Raw genomic sequence first — 14,352 nt, 5'->3', positions numbered from 1 at the left:
TGTTTGTCCGGCTCCCCGAAGTAACTGGTGGGTCCTGCAGGATTTGCTCAGACAAAGCAGCTGGCCCACATGGCCTGTTTCTACAGGGAGGAGGGCAGAGAATGTGGGAGATGGCCAGACTTGGTGCTCAGCCTCTAATTTTGGGCATGCCGGCTGGTTGGTGGCATCAACTGTGGAGTACTTCATTTCTGTCCTGTCCGGTTCTTAAGGTGTTGGGGTTTAGGGATGCTGAACACACAAAAGCCCAGACCCCAGCGCTCAGTTCAGTGAGTGGGAGTGTCAAATGCTGTCATGGAGCCACCGCCCAAAACAGGATAGAGATTTTTTTCCTAAACTCTGTAACGCCAGGCCTCTGTCACAGGTGCCCCTCTGACTGCTGTTGCCATAGTGTTTGATGAATATTATGCTGGAACATGGCTGTCATCCATGTGGTCATGTCCTCAGGGGTGAAGGGGCATCCCAAGTCACAGAAAGGGTCCTCCCAGACACCCTGGGCGTCCTCAGTCTGAGATGCACATCAGGCAGCAGCTGCTGCCTGGGAGTAGGGCCCTCTGGTTCAGCCGAGGGAGGGGTCAGCGCTGGGCACCAACAAGGTGGGGCCAGGCCAGGAGAGAGGACCCCATGGCAAGGTTCTCAGCACCAGAGTGAGCCGTTTGGGCCCTGGGGCCTCCTTGACCCTGTACCTCTCCACTGGGGTCCCTCGGGATGCTAGCTGTGCGCAGTCCAGCCGACAAGTGTCATTGTGGGGCCCCTTTCCTCTGCTCCAGCTCGGACAGCTGCTCTTCTCGGTCCTGTGCATGCTGGGCTCCCACCCTATGCGCTGCCTGGGTGGCTGTGATGTTGATCTGGGTGTATCGGGAGGTGCTGGCCCCTGAAAGCAGCCCAGGGTGAGTCCCACCTGTCCACCCTCAGCCATACCCTCCTCCACTGCCGTGCACCCAGCCAGGACCTGCTCCTGCATCCCTCAGAGGGCCCAGGTGGGGACAGGGTTGGGTGAAACCATCAGGGCATATGGCCTAGCCATGGACAAGTTTGGAAAGTTAACCTGCTTGGCATGAGGAAGGACTCCTCTCGAGGGCTGGTGTGCCAGGCTCAGGCCCCAGGGCTGTGGGTCCCAGCCCTCCTGTATCATCCCGGGTTGGACCCACCTCGAACGCCCGGACTGGCCTCCTGGAGCTCCAGACCCAGGTAGTGCAGCTGCTGTCTGGAGGAGGGGCTGATGGGGATGTTCACGTAGGTGGCCAGCTCTCTGCTTGGCCTTTCCAGCCCTGGGCTGCCTGTATTCCCCGGCCTTGGGGATCCTGTGGGGAGTGGAGCTGTGAGTGCCCAGGCAGAGGCTGAGGACTGCCCTGAGTCGACTCCCTGCCAGCCCCCTCTTTCCAGCTTCTGCCTCACTCCTCCATTTTCCTAGACTGTCCATCCTTGGCCTGGTACTGCCCCATCCTGAAATCTCAGCCACTGTCCCCTCCCTGGTTCCTGTACCCACCAGATTCCTGCAAAGAGTTGTGCCCTACCCACTGCACACATCTCTCCTGGAGAGGGGCAGGGCAGAGGAGGGGCCCCCTTCTCTTGGGCTGGACTGACACAAGGCAATCATGGGGCTCCCAGGAGTGGTACCAAGTGCCCAGACACCCACAGCCCAGTCCTCAAGTGCAGATCTTGTGTCTCTCAATACAGGTGGATCGGGGATCTCCAACAAGGAGGCCCTGGCCCTGACCCCCACCGCACCCTGTCTGGCTCTACCACAGACAGCAAAGACCTGCAGGAAAGAGACTGTCACAGTGGGAAGGCAGAGTAGGCCCACTGTGCCCTGTTGAGCAAAGATGGGCTGAGCCTCGCTATCCCCAGAAAATCTCTGCTCCGAGGCAAGGGCTTCCTGTAAATCTGCGGCGTTTGTAACGTACAGAATCCACCGCAGGAAAAGAAACCTCCCATGAGGCCCAGCAAATGGGTGGAGGGAGAGCAGGGTGCCAGTCTATGCTCACTGTGGGGAAGAGGGCGTGGCTGAGGGTGGACAGGAAGCCATGCTGGTGAAGCCAGTGGGGCAGAGATGGGGGGCACCAGGGTCCTGGAGGCTGGACGTGCTTCCTGTGGCTTGGCACTTTGCTATAGGGTTGAGGCTGTATTTTTCAACATTTCTCTGGGTGGATGGGTTGGAGGGGAGAGGGTAGAAGCAGGGAGGACCCTGAGCCCTGAGCCCAGGCAGGAGCTCAGGCAGAAGGGATGGAAGGTTTGGGACCACCCAGTACCACCCAGGGTCTCTTGGGTGATAAACGGCACTGGAGGGCAGGAGGGGTTCTGACGCACGTTCCTCTCTCTCTGGCTGAGACCTTCCCTGTCCTGCCCCAGGTTCTCCTTCCACCCACCTGGCCACCTGCCCCTGAGCCCCTCACTGCCCTCCTCCCAGGGCCTTCTTCCTCCCTTCAATTTTATCTTCTTATGAGCATTGCTTTATGCCACCTCAAGTAGTTTCTGGAACCAAGCAGAGAACACTCCTGGGAGCTCCACCCTGGGCTGAGCTGGATACCACTGGACCCACCAAGGTCAGACCCAGCTCTGTCCCCAGCTAGCCCCCTACGGGACCCAGGGCCCCACCTCCCAAACAGGTGACACTTGCCTCAGAAGAGGGACTGGGGGTCTTGGCTCAGCCTGAGGCAGCTCTGAGGTGCAGAGCTGGCCCCTGACCTCACTGCCCTGCCTCAGGCCCGCCTCCCTGGCCTGCAGTCTTTCCTAGCCTTGGTCCACCAGCCTCTACACTGTCAGCTCGGTTTCTGTGAGGAGCCCCTGGAGGGACCCCAAGCCTTCTGCTCCCTGCTTGGGCCTTCTTCCCCTCCCGAGATAGAAGCTGCACTAGTCAATGGTCACTGATGCCCCTGTCCCCACTGAGTGAGTCCCCAGGCCATCCCACCTGCTACCACAGGCCTCCACTTGGCCCACCCCTGCATTATGGCTTTCTCTGAGCACACGCTCCTCCCAGGCGGGTCCCAGACTTTGCCCTGCCCACAATGTGTGCAGCCTCCCATGCACAGGTCCAGGCTCTGCTCTTGTGGCCCCACTGCCCCAAGACTGTGTCTCCTGAGCCCCTGACCAGTGGCCAGAGGCCCACTGCCACGTAGGTGCTCCTGAGGCAGGCCAAACTCCAGTCAATCAATCCCCTACTGTACTTGCCTCAGCTGGGACTCAGTCCTGCTACCCACTGTTAACTGCCACCAATATCCATCCCATCCATTGCCTCATACCACTCACTGCCACATGCCACCCACCACCCAGTCACCCTCTGTCCACTGCCATTGGCTCCCTGGTCAGACCTGGCTGAGACCTCCCAGCCTGACTCCCATTCCTCTGTCCTGCCAGGGGGCACTGGGTTCCAAAGCCAAGTCCTACCTGAATGTGTCATCTCGAGTCCCAGCAGTGAGGCAGCGGCTCCCTAGAACAAAGAGACCCTGTGTCAATGCAGCCATCAGGCTTCCCCTCATCCTGTGCCTGGGGCCCCCAAGAATCAGGTTGCTCAACCCAAGAGTGACAGAATAGGCCATGGTGGGGGGGGGAAGCCCAGCCTGCAGTCCCCAGCTCCTCCTCCAGGCCCTTGCCTCCCTGTGCCCCAGTCTCTGGGCTACCCTTGAGCCCTGACCCCTGACCCTGGCAGTAGCTGCCTATTGACAGTTCAGCCTCAGGAGTCAGGAGGGCATGTTTTGATCAAATCAGGCTGGGTTGGCCCTGAGGAGGGTCTGCAGAGAGGAGGGAAGACGGGCAGCCCAGAGGCTGGGGCACGTGGGGGCAAGAACCCGGAGGAGGAGCTGGGGACTTCAGGCTGGGCTCCCCCATGGACAGGGGCCCTCACCCCCACCTGGGAAGACATGGAGGCTGAGCCACACCAGACTCCTCAGAAAGGGCCCTGGAGCAGGTACCCGGAACCCAGCAGCCTTCTGCCCCTGCTAGGTCCAGCCTGGTGCTGGGGCTTCCAGGGTGGGGGTGCTGGGGCCCCACTTGGGGGAAGGACTGGGAGGCTGGGCATGGGGATCAAACTGGGTGCTGATCCAGGCCACAGTTAGGGCAAATGGTCACAGGATAGGACAGGGCCCCTCAGGGCAGCTCTCAGCAAGCCCACATCACTTTTGGTAAGAGTCCTAGGGGAGCTTGGAGGCTTGGAGCCTCAGGATGAGAAGCTGACACCCCCTGAGCCCATCACACATACAAGCCTCCCAGGGCCCCTCTGGGAGGGCTCCCAGCAGCCCTCCCCTGCAGGCTCCACCCTCTAGTGTAGCCTTCGTGTTCCCAGTCCAGCCCCCATCTGTCCTAGTTCTGTCCTCGACCCCAAGGCCCTGGCCACTTGGCTCCAACCTTGTTGTCCTGCTCTGCCTGGGTACCACACTCCAGGCAGCCCTTCCCCTGAAGTCACCACCATCACTGCAGCAGGAGACCCGAGACCACAGCTGGGACACTTGCACAGGGCCATGATAGGCAGCATGTCCCTCAGGCTTCCCTGCCTCCATGGGGAGTCACTTGAGGTCAGTCTGCTGTTGTGGAAGGGATGCCCCCGCAGCCAGCTGCAGGCAGGGGACTGTGGGAGCACATCAGGGCTCTGGGGCAGCAGGGCTGGCTCCCCTGCCCAAAGAGCCACAGTCTCTATTTTGCAACAGACTGACCCTTCCACTTCTGCTGGGGGTGACAGTGAGCAGGAAGAACACAGGCACATATCTTTTGGGCCTGGCACAGATGATGCCCCCTCCCAGCACAGCCAGGGAGGCAGGGAGGCCTCCTCTACAGAAGAGGAAACTGAGGCTCAGAGGTCAGAGACCTGCTGAGGCCACCCAGCCAGCAGGTGGTAGACGTGGGCTCCAAAGCCTCTATGCCATGCGGTGCTGTTCTGGAGGCCGGCCTGAATTCCCTTAGCAGAGTCAGGCCCTCAAGGCTGCTCCCAGATGTGCAGGAGTGACTGAGACGGGGTTCCTGGGGGTGGGGTGGGCCCTGCACTGGGCACTCAGGCAGTAGAAAGCTGCAGCTCAAACTAGCCCTGTGCTGGCCTGGAGGCAGCGAGTCCACCTGTACCTGGAAGAGCCTTGTGTCCAAGCTGGAGGGACCACAAGGACATCACTGTGGTCTCCAGGAAACACTCACCACATACACATGCAAACACAGGCGCAGTGTCACAGGCACACCCCACTCCGTGGGCTGTCCCACCTCCATGGCATTCGGGTGTAAGGCTGACAAGACCAAGACCTCTCACCACTGTGACCCGAAAGCTGAGGGTCAGGCCCTGGGACTCAACATCCAGCCACAGGCTGGTAGGAGGGCTGGCCAAATGGAAGAGGACAAAACGGTAAGAAAAGACGTTTTATTTCCAGTCTGAGAACGTATCACAAACAGCGTCATGTCTTAGAATGAACAAGAACGACATCGTCAGTCAACAGTGAGGTACAAAGTTCCAGGGAGGCCGTGGAACCCAGACAGCAGGATTCAGAGCTGAGCAGTGGGTCTGGCATGGTGGACATAGGCCAATGCAGGGGCAGGGGCCCCACACAGACCAAGCTCCAGGCTGGTGACCATGGGCAGGGCCTAGAGCCTCTCCCAGTGCCAGTGCAGCCCGGGAAGCCCAGATGTCCCCATCAGTCTTGCCCCCCAGGAGAGTGCCAGGCAGGACCCTCTGGCCACTGACCTGTATGAGCCTGGGTCAGATAGCAGAAGGTGGGTTGTTCTGAGGACACTGCACCCCCAGAACCCTCCAGGGGCTCAGGCAGGGGCTGCGAAGGGGACGGAGGGGGCTCTGAGTCCCAGACCGCCTCCGCAAGTCACAAGCCTCCTGAGGGTCAGTCCTCCCGTGGATGGGGGCACGGCACCCTCATGGAGGCGGGGCAGGGCAAGTGACACGCAGCCTGGGGCCTGTGGTCAGGGGTGCGGGGTCCACAGCTGCCACAGCTGGTTTAGTTTTTAGCATGTGGTACAACCATGAACTATGGAGGGGACAGGGAGGGATGTGAGAGTCAGTTGTCCCCTAGGGGCTGGGCAGCAGGGCCCCAGCCCTCAGGGCCCCATACATGGCCTGAGCTGGCACTTGATGGCAGGGCACCAGGGCCTTCAGAGGCCTGCAAGCTGGCTTTGGCCAAGACCATGCCTTCCAGAACTCGCTCTCCAAGTTGGCTCCCTACTGGTGTCCACAGGCCCACCCCCAAGGCTGCCCTCCCAGAGGAGGATGACCCTGACTGGTCACTCCCAGCCCCAGGCCTGGCCCCAGCACACAGAGCACACTCTGCCTCCTTTCTCTGGAGGGACACAATATAGTCCCTCGGCAGCCGCAAGGCCTGGTCTCCGGCTCTCAGGGAGGGGGGTTTACCTTGAGTCCTCCACAGACTGGACATGGTGAAAAGAAAGCTGGAGATGGCCCAGCGTGGGGGCCACTGGCACCCCAGGGCTCGCCGGAGGCTGGGCTGGGCAGCATAGCCCCGCTGCCTGGGGGGGCCTCTGTCGCCTGTCCCCGCCGTCTCGCACCCAGCCAGCCTGAGGGACACCCAGTGGATGTCTGGCCGCCCGAGTCCCCAGCCACAGCATCGTCCGGGCCACCCTGGGAGGCCGGACTCTGGTCCCTTGGAGCCTGGCGCAGGCTGCGAGGAGTGTCGTAGTGAGGCCGCAGTCCCGCGGGCACCTGGTACTCAGCCGCCCCGGGCGGGCAGGCACACAGGCTGGGCTCCACCGCCCCGGCAGCTGGTGGCAAGCTGAGCAGCGAGCCGAACTCGTCACCGGCCCGCCACACGTCCAGGCTGCTGCCCGCGTAGGAGGAGAAGCTGCCAGAGTAGGAGGAGTGGCTGCCTGTAGCGATGCCGCTGTCCGACGAGCTCTGGCGGCCAACCTCCTGCAGTTGCCGTGGTCGGAGCGGTTTGGGGGGCGGCCTCGATGCGCCCAGCGTGGCTTCCCCTGGCACCTGGGCAGCCGCCAGCCCCGGACCCTCCTGCGACGTGCTGGCGGAGGATGAGGACTGCTCCGGCCATGCAGTGAGCCGACTGCTGGCGCTGATGTCTGAGTGGCTGGCCTCTGAGGAAGAACTGGACAGGCTGCGGTCGTCCCCTGGGACAGAGCAGAGAGCTGACGCTATGTGCTATGCGGGGGTCAGGGGAGGGCTCAGGGTGGAGACCCCATGGTCCAGGGACAGCCCAGCCCACTCCTGCCCTTCTCCACTCCCTCAGGAAAGCCCAGGCCCACCCCTGCTCTCCTCCTGACTGCCCCTGCCCCTTCTCCTGCAGCAGAGTCTTCCTGAAAGACCGATGGGACCCTTTTCTTTGCTTCCAGTCCCTCTGTCCACAGGCCTCCTGACCTGCCCCTGGGCTCCCCTCTTCCCTCACCACTCTGTGTCCAGCTCCCCCACCACCTCCAGCCCCCCTTTCTCAGTAAGGACCTGGGGCAGCCCACCCTCTGCCCTGTCACAGCCCCCTGCCCAGCTGGAATGTCCCGTCCTTGGGGACTTTCTAGGCTCTTTCGCCAACGTTCAGTAAAAATTTGTGGAATCCTGAGTAAGAGAGGAAACAATGAATGAACTGGCAGTAAAGGGAGTGAATGAATGAATGAATGAATGAACAGGGAGAAGAAATAAAAACAGGAGGGGCAATGAATGAATGAATGAGCAGGAGGGGAAGGAATAAATGACGGGAGGGACTGTCCAGGGAGATCCCTGCCATGCCAGGCGGCCCCAGCCCTACCTGCACTGCCCGGCCGGCCAGAGGGCGCCAGGAGACTGAGCCGCTTGTCCAGCTGCAGAGCCTCCAGGGCTTCCTGGGTCACTCGTTCCTCCACGGCTGAGGGCCCCCCAGGGCTTGGGTCTGTGGCAGAGAGAAGGGTCAGCAGAGGTGACCCATGTCCGCAGCCCCTGCTCCTGCTGGCCGGCCAAGACATCATAGAGGGTCCAGTGGCCTTGGGGGCCACATGTACCCCAACCCAGCCCTAGCATGGTGGTCAGGCTCCTCTCCACGTCTCGGCCCCAGCTGCTGGACATCACCCACCTCCAGGCAGGTAACCAGCAGCCCAGCCTGAGTCCTCATGCCCAGGGACAGCCAGGACAGCAGTCTACCCAGACCCTCGCCCCCAGAAAGCTCCCTTGAGACTCCCTGCCCATGCTGGCCCATCCCAGGCACTTGGTGGTGTTGACATTGGATGTAGGCTGCCTGGCTCCAAACATCAGGAGTCTGCTCCCTAGCCCCACCATGTCTTCTGCACACCCAAAGAGGTTTCCCTGCAAGGAACCACAGGGCACCCCAAAAAAGCAAGCAACCCCTCTAACTCAGAGGCCTCCTTTGGGCCTCCAGGCAATGTCTCAGGGTGGGAGGCTCCCCTGGTTGGCCTCGGCTGCCCTGGGCTCTCTGACCAGCTCCTGACACCATCCACCCGGGGGCTCCTGCCAGGGTGTGTCTAAAAGCAGGTAGCCCAACCCATTGTCTCCCAAATCTAGGAGAAGTGGCAGCATGAAAAGTTCCCACTAAGTCCTGAGTCCTGTGGCACACAAGGGCGGGAGAGTACAGCCCATGGGTTGTGGCAAGAATGGGAGGTTGCAGCCCGCCGGTAGGGGCTATAGAGCGAAAGCATAAGCTCCTTCCTCCCTCCCAGGGCAACCTATATCCAGGTGAGTCCTTAGCCTAATGGGACATTGTCCTTCTGTTGACCTTCATGCCACACAGGTACCTGCGGGAGCCACCACATCAGCGTCTCAGACCAGGAGTGCCCTTCCCAGGTTAGCCAAGGGTTCATAGCACTGGGGCTCAGGAACGTGCCAGAAAGGCCTTGAGGAGCCACCCCCACCTGCCACTCTGGCCACCTCAAGGGAACTGCCCAGGACACGCCCTGCAGCACAGAGTCTACAGGACTGCCAGGGACAGGGATCCGGGTGGCACAAGCCTCTTCCGTTGGTCCCTGTGCCTGGGAGAGATGAAAGGTGATGGTGGCCACGGCCCAAAGCTCCCGGCTCCTCCTGACCAGCAGTCCCACAGCCTTGGACACCATCACAGACACACCCTGCTGTGTGACAGGACATCGGGTGCCACTCGTTGCACCTCAGCAGCTGAGGCTCCATGTTGCAGGTAGCAGACGCACCTATGACCCAGAGCCCTGTGGATGCTCACCCCAGGGTGGACGCCCTGCAGCGGGGATGGACAGTGGGTCCTGGGTGGCACTAGGGCCAGGACACAGGACATACTCTCCTGGCTGCGTCCTGTCCACTGACTGGAGTGTAACATGTGGGGGAACTCCCAGCTCTGGCTCACACCCTGGCCTCTCATCCTTCCTGCACACTTGGGGTGCAGCAGCAGCACACCTCAGTGGAGGCAGGGGCCAAGGAGGTGACCTTAGAGCAGGGCAGATGCGGGACCTCTGAGCCCTCCCTTCCCATCCTGCCTCTGGGCCTTGGCATCCACACCTGAAGGCCGAGGGGCTGGACTTGGGTTTCCTGGGCCCCTCCTCAGCCTGAGCACGGTGGAGTTGGAAACAGCAGGCAGCAGAGGCCCAAGTGTGAGGCACCGCCAGCTGAGACATGTAGCCCAAGCCCCATGGCTGCAGGCCTCAGTGGGGTGCCAGCCACGGAGCTTTGCTCACCCTGACCCTGCTCCAGACCCCGCCCTGTGGGCCAGGACCTCCAGCTCCTTGGGCAGAATGCTGGCCAGCTCATTGCCCTGCTTGGCTGTCAGCCCAGGTGACCTGGGCCCCACACCTGGGGAGACACTGGGGAGGCAGAGCTGCAAACCGAGGCCCCGCAGCTTTCTAAGAGCTCCTAGCTGATGGGGATGGTCTGTAGAGTAGGGTCTGGGGTCTCTGGTCAGCCCACACGCCCCAGTGTCAGTAGTGTCCCTGCCTAGGCATGAGCGGTTCACTGGCTGCCATGGAGCCCATTGCACCTCTGGATGGCCCTGTCCCCAGGCTGAGGCTCCCCTAGCAAACGCTGCCCAGTGCTGTGTCCCCAGTACACCTCCACCTTGCTCAGGAGAGAGCGGGGTGCCCTTATAAGTCCCTTTCCCAAAGGCCAGGCCCTGGGGCTGGCTCTACACAGAGGACCATGACGTGGGGCTATGCTGCCCTGGGGCCTCTGGGAGCCCCACCCTGCCCACCCTGGACCACAGTGTTCCTATACACTGGAGCTGCCAGGCAGGAAGACGCCAGCAGGGAGCGTGGCTGCACTGCCCAGCAGAGCCGGTTGGCAGGGAGGCCCCAACATTGCCTCTGCCTCCCTGAGCCTGTGCGGAGGGTAGGCAGTGAGTGCCTGGGCCTACAGCCAGAAGGGCGGTCTGGGTGCCTGCTGGGCAGGCACTAATTGTCCCTTCAGGTCAGCACCACCCACCAGGCCCTGGCTGGCTGGCTGGCTGGGGGAGTTGTACAAGGAGCTGCCAGGTGTGAGGTCACTGACTGGTCTCCTGCCTGGACACGAAGACAACTGCTGTCATCAATGGCAAGAGGAGTCACCAATGGCCCACTGGAGAGACCCAGTCAGGGCCTACTGGAACTGGGGGAGCCCAGCTCTGCCCAGGGTAATGTCCTCCCATCCTGGTCCAGCACCATCCCTGGCCCTGGACTCCTTGGAGAATGGTGCCCAGGCCACAGCAGGGCAGGGATGGTGCTCATATCCCAAGCCCTATCCACGCTAATGCCCACAGCTGCCATCCCCTGACCCATAAGGTCCTGGGCTTCTCAGCTGTGGGCAAGAAAGGGCAGCCCCCTCACTGGGCTGATGAATTGGGACACTGTGTGGCCCAACGAGGGCACCCTTCCTACTGCCTGGCCCAGCTGGCCACACTCCTGCACCCACCTGGGAGAACTGGCCGCAGCCCAAAGGGGCCCTTGGTGGGTGAGATGCCTCGGACAATGCAGTCGAACAGAAAACTGATCTGCTCCCCCTCGGCAGAGGACAAGAAGAAGACTCCGGCCCCTACAGGGGGAGGACAGATACAGAGGTCAGCCTGGCCTGAGCATGGGCTGGGCACATAAGAGACATGGGCAAAGTCCAGCCAAGACCTATGCAGCCCATCTGGCTTGGCTCTGTGACACTGAACCCCCAGAAGCCCTAGACCCAATCTCTCCTTCCCCCACATATCCTGCCATGTCCTTCAAACACACGCAGCTTGTCAGGGTGGCTTGGGCTGTGGGCCATGGCCCACACCAGGCCTGTGCGAGCTGCCTTCCCACCCACCTCCTCCACGCTTGGCAACCCGAGGTGCCAGGTTGAGTAGCTCCTTGTGTGATGCCCGGGGAATGGGCAGGGATAGCTTGTGGAGAAATGCCAGCCAGACACCCGTCCTCAGCCATGCCACACTGCAGGGACACAGTGGTCAGGGGGCTGGTGGGGCATTCTGAAGCCGAGCTCAGAGCTCTTCTGGCCACAGGCAGAAGGTGCCCAGCTGCAGGCCGCCCTCCTGGGGCTGGCCGGAGAGCTTCTTGGGGGACATGCAGATTCTGCTCTGCCACTGGGAAGTTGTGGGGTTAGTCCCTGCCCTCTGAGCCTCAGTTTCCTCATTTCCACCAGTTTCACATGGCTGTCCTGAGGGTAAGTGAAGCTGCAGATGCCCCATGAAGCCCAAGGTGGCCCAAAGGGGAACAAGAGCTAAGTGGGGTCACATCCCAGGACAGCTCCTGCATGACCTCAGTCACGGATGACCCTCAGCCTGGTTTCTTACCCAGTGCTATGGTGAGGTTTACTTTTGCACACCTGTAAATGCATGGTGCACTGCTCACCCGCAAATGACCCAACTGTCACTCTTGTGGCCAGAGGCTTGTCCTCCCCCATCTGATAGTAACCAGCTCCTTCCCTGATGCACTCTTGGGGAAACTGTGTTGGATGGCTCCCAGGTACTGCTCCCCAACCAGGAGGGAGGACCCATGTGGAATCGGCCACCCTACAGAGCCAGAGTCAGCCTGGGAGCCGGCACCACAGCTCTCCTGCTGGGCCAGGGCCCCCGGCAAGGGTGAATGAAACCCTCTAGGCTGTGTGAATGGGGAGGCCGTTGGCTGCACCCCCTAGTGCACTGGTCCACATGGGCCGACACTCAGCCTGGCATCAGCACACAGGAATCCCTCCTGCCCTGGAGTCTCTGTCTGTTGCCCAAAGAAAGGCACGCTCACAGGGCAGGCCGGCAGGGGACGGGAAATCTCTGCACTGAGGCCTCTGCTGCCTGGTCACGCTCCACCCTCATGGAACACAAGGCCATGCATTCCTGGGACTCGGGCCAGCCCTGACAAGTGGTGGTGATGCTGTGGCCCTTGGCGCCACTCTGGGCACGTGAGGGACTGAGCACCCTGCGGCTGCTGGAGCTTCCTCTACGTGATTTCCCCAAACTGGGCAACATAATGGTGTCATTCCAGCTTTGGAGAAGAGGAAACTGAGGCCCAGAGAGGGCAGCTCAAGCCCAATCACTGGGCAACCTGGGCCCTTCTGGCACCCTGAGCTTCTGGGCCCACTCTGGCCAAGGGGCTGCTGCTGAGCAGAAGCAGAGATGGGCTGGCACCCCTTGATGCACACAGCAGGCGGGGTGGGTGGCAAGAGGCTCACTCACCCAGAATGGCCCTAATGTGGTGGGGCCTCCCAGCTGGCTGGGCTGGAGGGGCCTTGTGCCAGGGCCTGGGAAGGCAGGCAGGCTCAGGGACGGCTCATCACGCCGGCCTTGGTCTGCTGGCGCTCCCTGCCCTGAGTGCCTAATGTGGAGGAAAGCTCAGCCAGTCCATCCCCCAGCTCTCACAAAGGCCGGGCCTCTAATCCTGAACTCACAGCAGCTGGCAGAGGCCGCGGGACAGTCAGTCCCCCGACTATAAAAAACACGTTGTGGAAGGGAGCAAGGCGCCTGCATTCCTCTGGGGCGTCTGCCCAGCATCACAGCCTGGCAGGCGTGGTCAGCCACGCCAGACCTGGGAGCACAACTCCACCCCACCAGCCCCAGGCCCCTAGTGGCACCACACCGGTCACCCCCATCCACACCAGCAGAGCCGATTCGGGGCCCTGGAGGAGGATGGACATCTCAGAGGGCTGGTCTGCCTGGGCCTCAGGGCAAAGCCTTCCTGAACACAGCATGGCCAGCTGCCTTCTTGCTGGCCCTGCCTTGCCCCAACCCTGAACCCACCCCTCAAGGGTCCTGGGAATGCCCAAAGCTCCCTGGACATGCAGGCTCCACTAATATACCTCCACCAGTAGGCTACCACCCCACTCCTCGGTACCCCTTGTACCTAGAATTCATGTTGATGGTTCAAGACTCAGACACCTTTCCTGACCTCCTGACCCCTGACCTCTGACCCCTGACCTTCTCAAGAAGCCAAAGGTTCACTCTGTGATGCTCTCATGACTGCATTCTCTGGGCAGCTCCTGTGACACTAGGCTGGGAAGGCTCCTCTGTGGCCCCCAAAGTCCGACCAAGCACCTGATGGCCAGGATACCCCAGCACTTAGCGGCAGGGGAAAGACACAGGTTCAGAGACTGCCCAGGTGCTGCCCAGGTGTTCCAGGTTGTCCAGGGAGCGCCTGCAAAACCGGGCACTGCATTTCCCCCCATCCCACGAAGGCCGCCCCTCCTTGAGAGGCCAGGTCCACATCCCTGTCCTGGAATTTGCACCAGCGTGTGACTTGCCCTTGCTAATATACAGTGGCAGAAAGGACGCTCTTCCAATTCTGGGCTGAGGCCATGAGGGACCCAGTAGCTTCTACTTCCCTGTGGAAGCCATGAGCCACCACATTGAGCACACTGGGCTGTCCCCTGAGGAGTGAGGCTTCTCAAGAGAAACTGAGGCATCCCAGCCAACAGCCAGCACCACGGACATCCTGGGCCTTCCAGCCCAGCCACAGCCATGCCACTGCCCAAGTGACCCCAGCCAATACCTCGTAGAGCAGACACAAGCCATAGCTGCTGAGCTCTGCCCAGATCCCAGACTCATAGATGATGAGCACAAAACAGCCACTCCACTTGGGAACGTCTGTTACACGGCAAGAAATAACACAGGGACATGCAGAGGACAGGAAGAGGGAGCTCTGCAGGACACCCGCAGAAGCCAGCTGCCGCCTGGGCTCACAGACAGCTCTTCTCTGGACAGAGCCTTTAGGTTGCCAAGGGGTGAGAGCAGCCTCACTCACAGTAAAAATGCAGTTATTTCCTAGGGAACATGACTCCAATGAAAATGCTGTTGCACTCAACTCAAAGATTCACCGTCTGTAAGAAACAAAATATTCTTCCATTCAAATATCCAACCAGCCATGAGATCTGAGATGACCTCCGTCTTCAGTTCAGCTCTAAACAAACTGGCACTCCCTGAAAGCTGCTTTTGTTGACAAAGCTCACACATTGGAACAGGGACAGAGTCTAGAGGGGTCTGGAGGACTTTCATGCTGAGAAGGTTCTAAAAAGCTTCT

At 61.0% G+C, this 14,352-nt stretch overlaps 1 protein-coding gene across 2 annotated transcripts in view; it reads right to left on the bottom strand.

Moving 5' to 3' along the window:
• Positions 1 to 737: 737 nt before the first annotated feature.
• DOK7 (docking protein 7) overlaps positions 738 to 14,352 on the bottom strand; it is a 27,818-nt gene continuing 14,203 nt past the window's right edge. Inside the window, exons 5-10 of one of the 2 annotated variants that reach the window (XM_003801138.3) lie at positions 10,775 to 10,894; positions 7,689 to 7,808; positions 6,332 to 7,059; positions 3,385 to 3,427; positions 1,149 to 1,301; positions 738 to 871 (exon numbers count right to left, since the gene is read on the bottom strand). In XM_003801138.3, the coding sequence (XP_003801186.2) occupies positions 738 to 871; positions 1,149 to 1,301; positions 3,385 to 3,427; positions 6,332 to 7,059; positions 7,689 to 7,808; positions 10,775 to 10,894 (1,298 nt within the window). Of the gene's footprint in view, positions 872 to 1,148; positions 1,302 to 3,384; positions 3,428 to 5,852; positions 7,060 to 7,688; positions 7,809 to 10,774; positions 10,895 to 14,352 lie in introns of those variants that run through there. The other variant, XM_012812280.2, reaches the window with a different exon arrangement.

The sequence above is a fragment of the Otolemur garnettii genome, unplaced genomic scaffold (genome assembly GCF_000181295.1).
Source record: "Otolemur garnettii isolate 467f Iridium unplaced genomic scaffold, OtoGar3 scaffold00198, whole genome shotgun sequence".
Classification (NCBI taxonomy): domain Eukaryota; kingdom Metazoa; phylum Chordata; class Mammalia; order Primates; family Galagidae; genus Otolemur; species Otolemur garnettii.
This window is presented reverse-complemented; position numbering and strand designations above follow the sequence as displayed.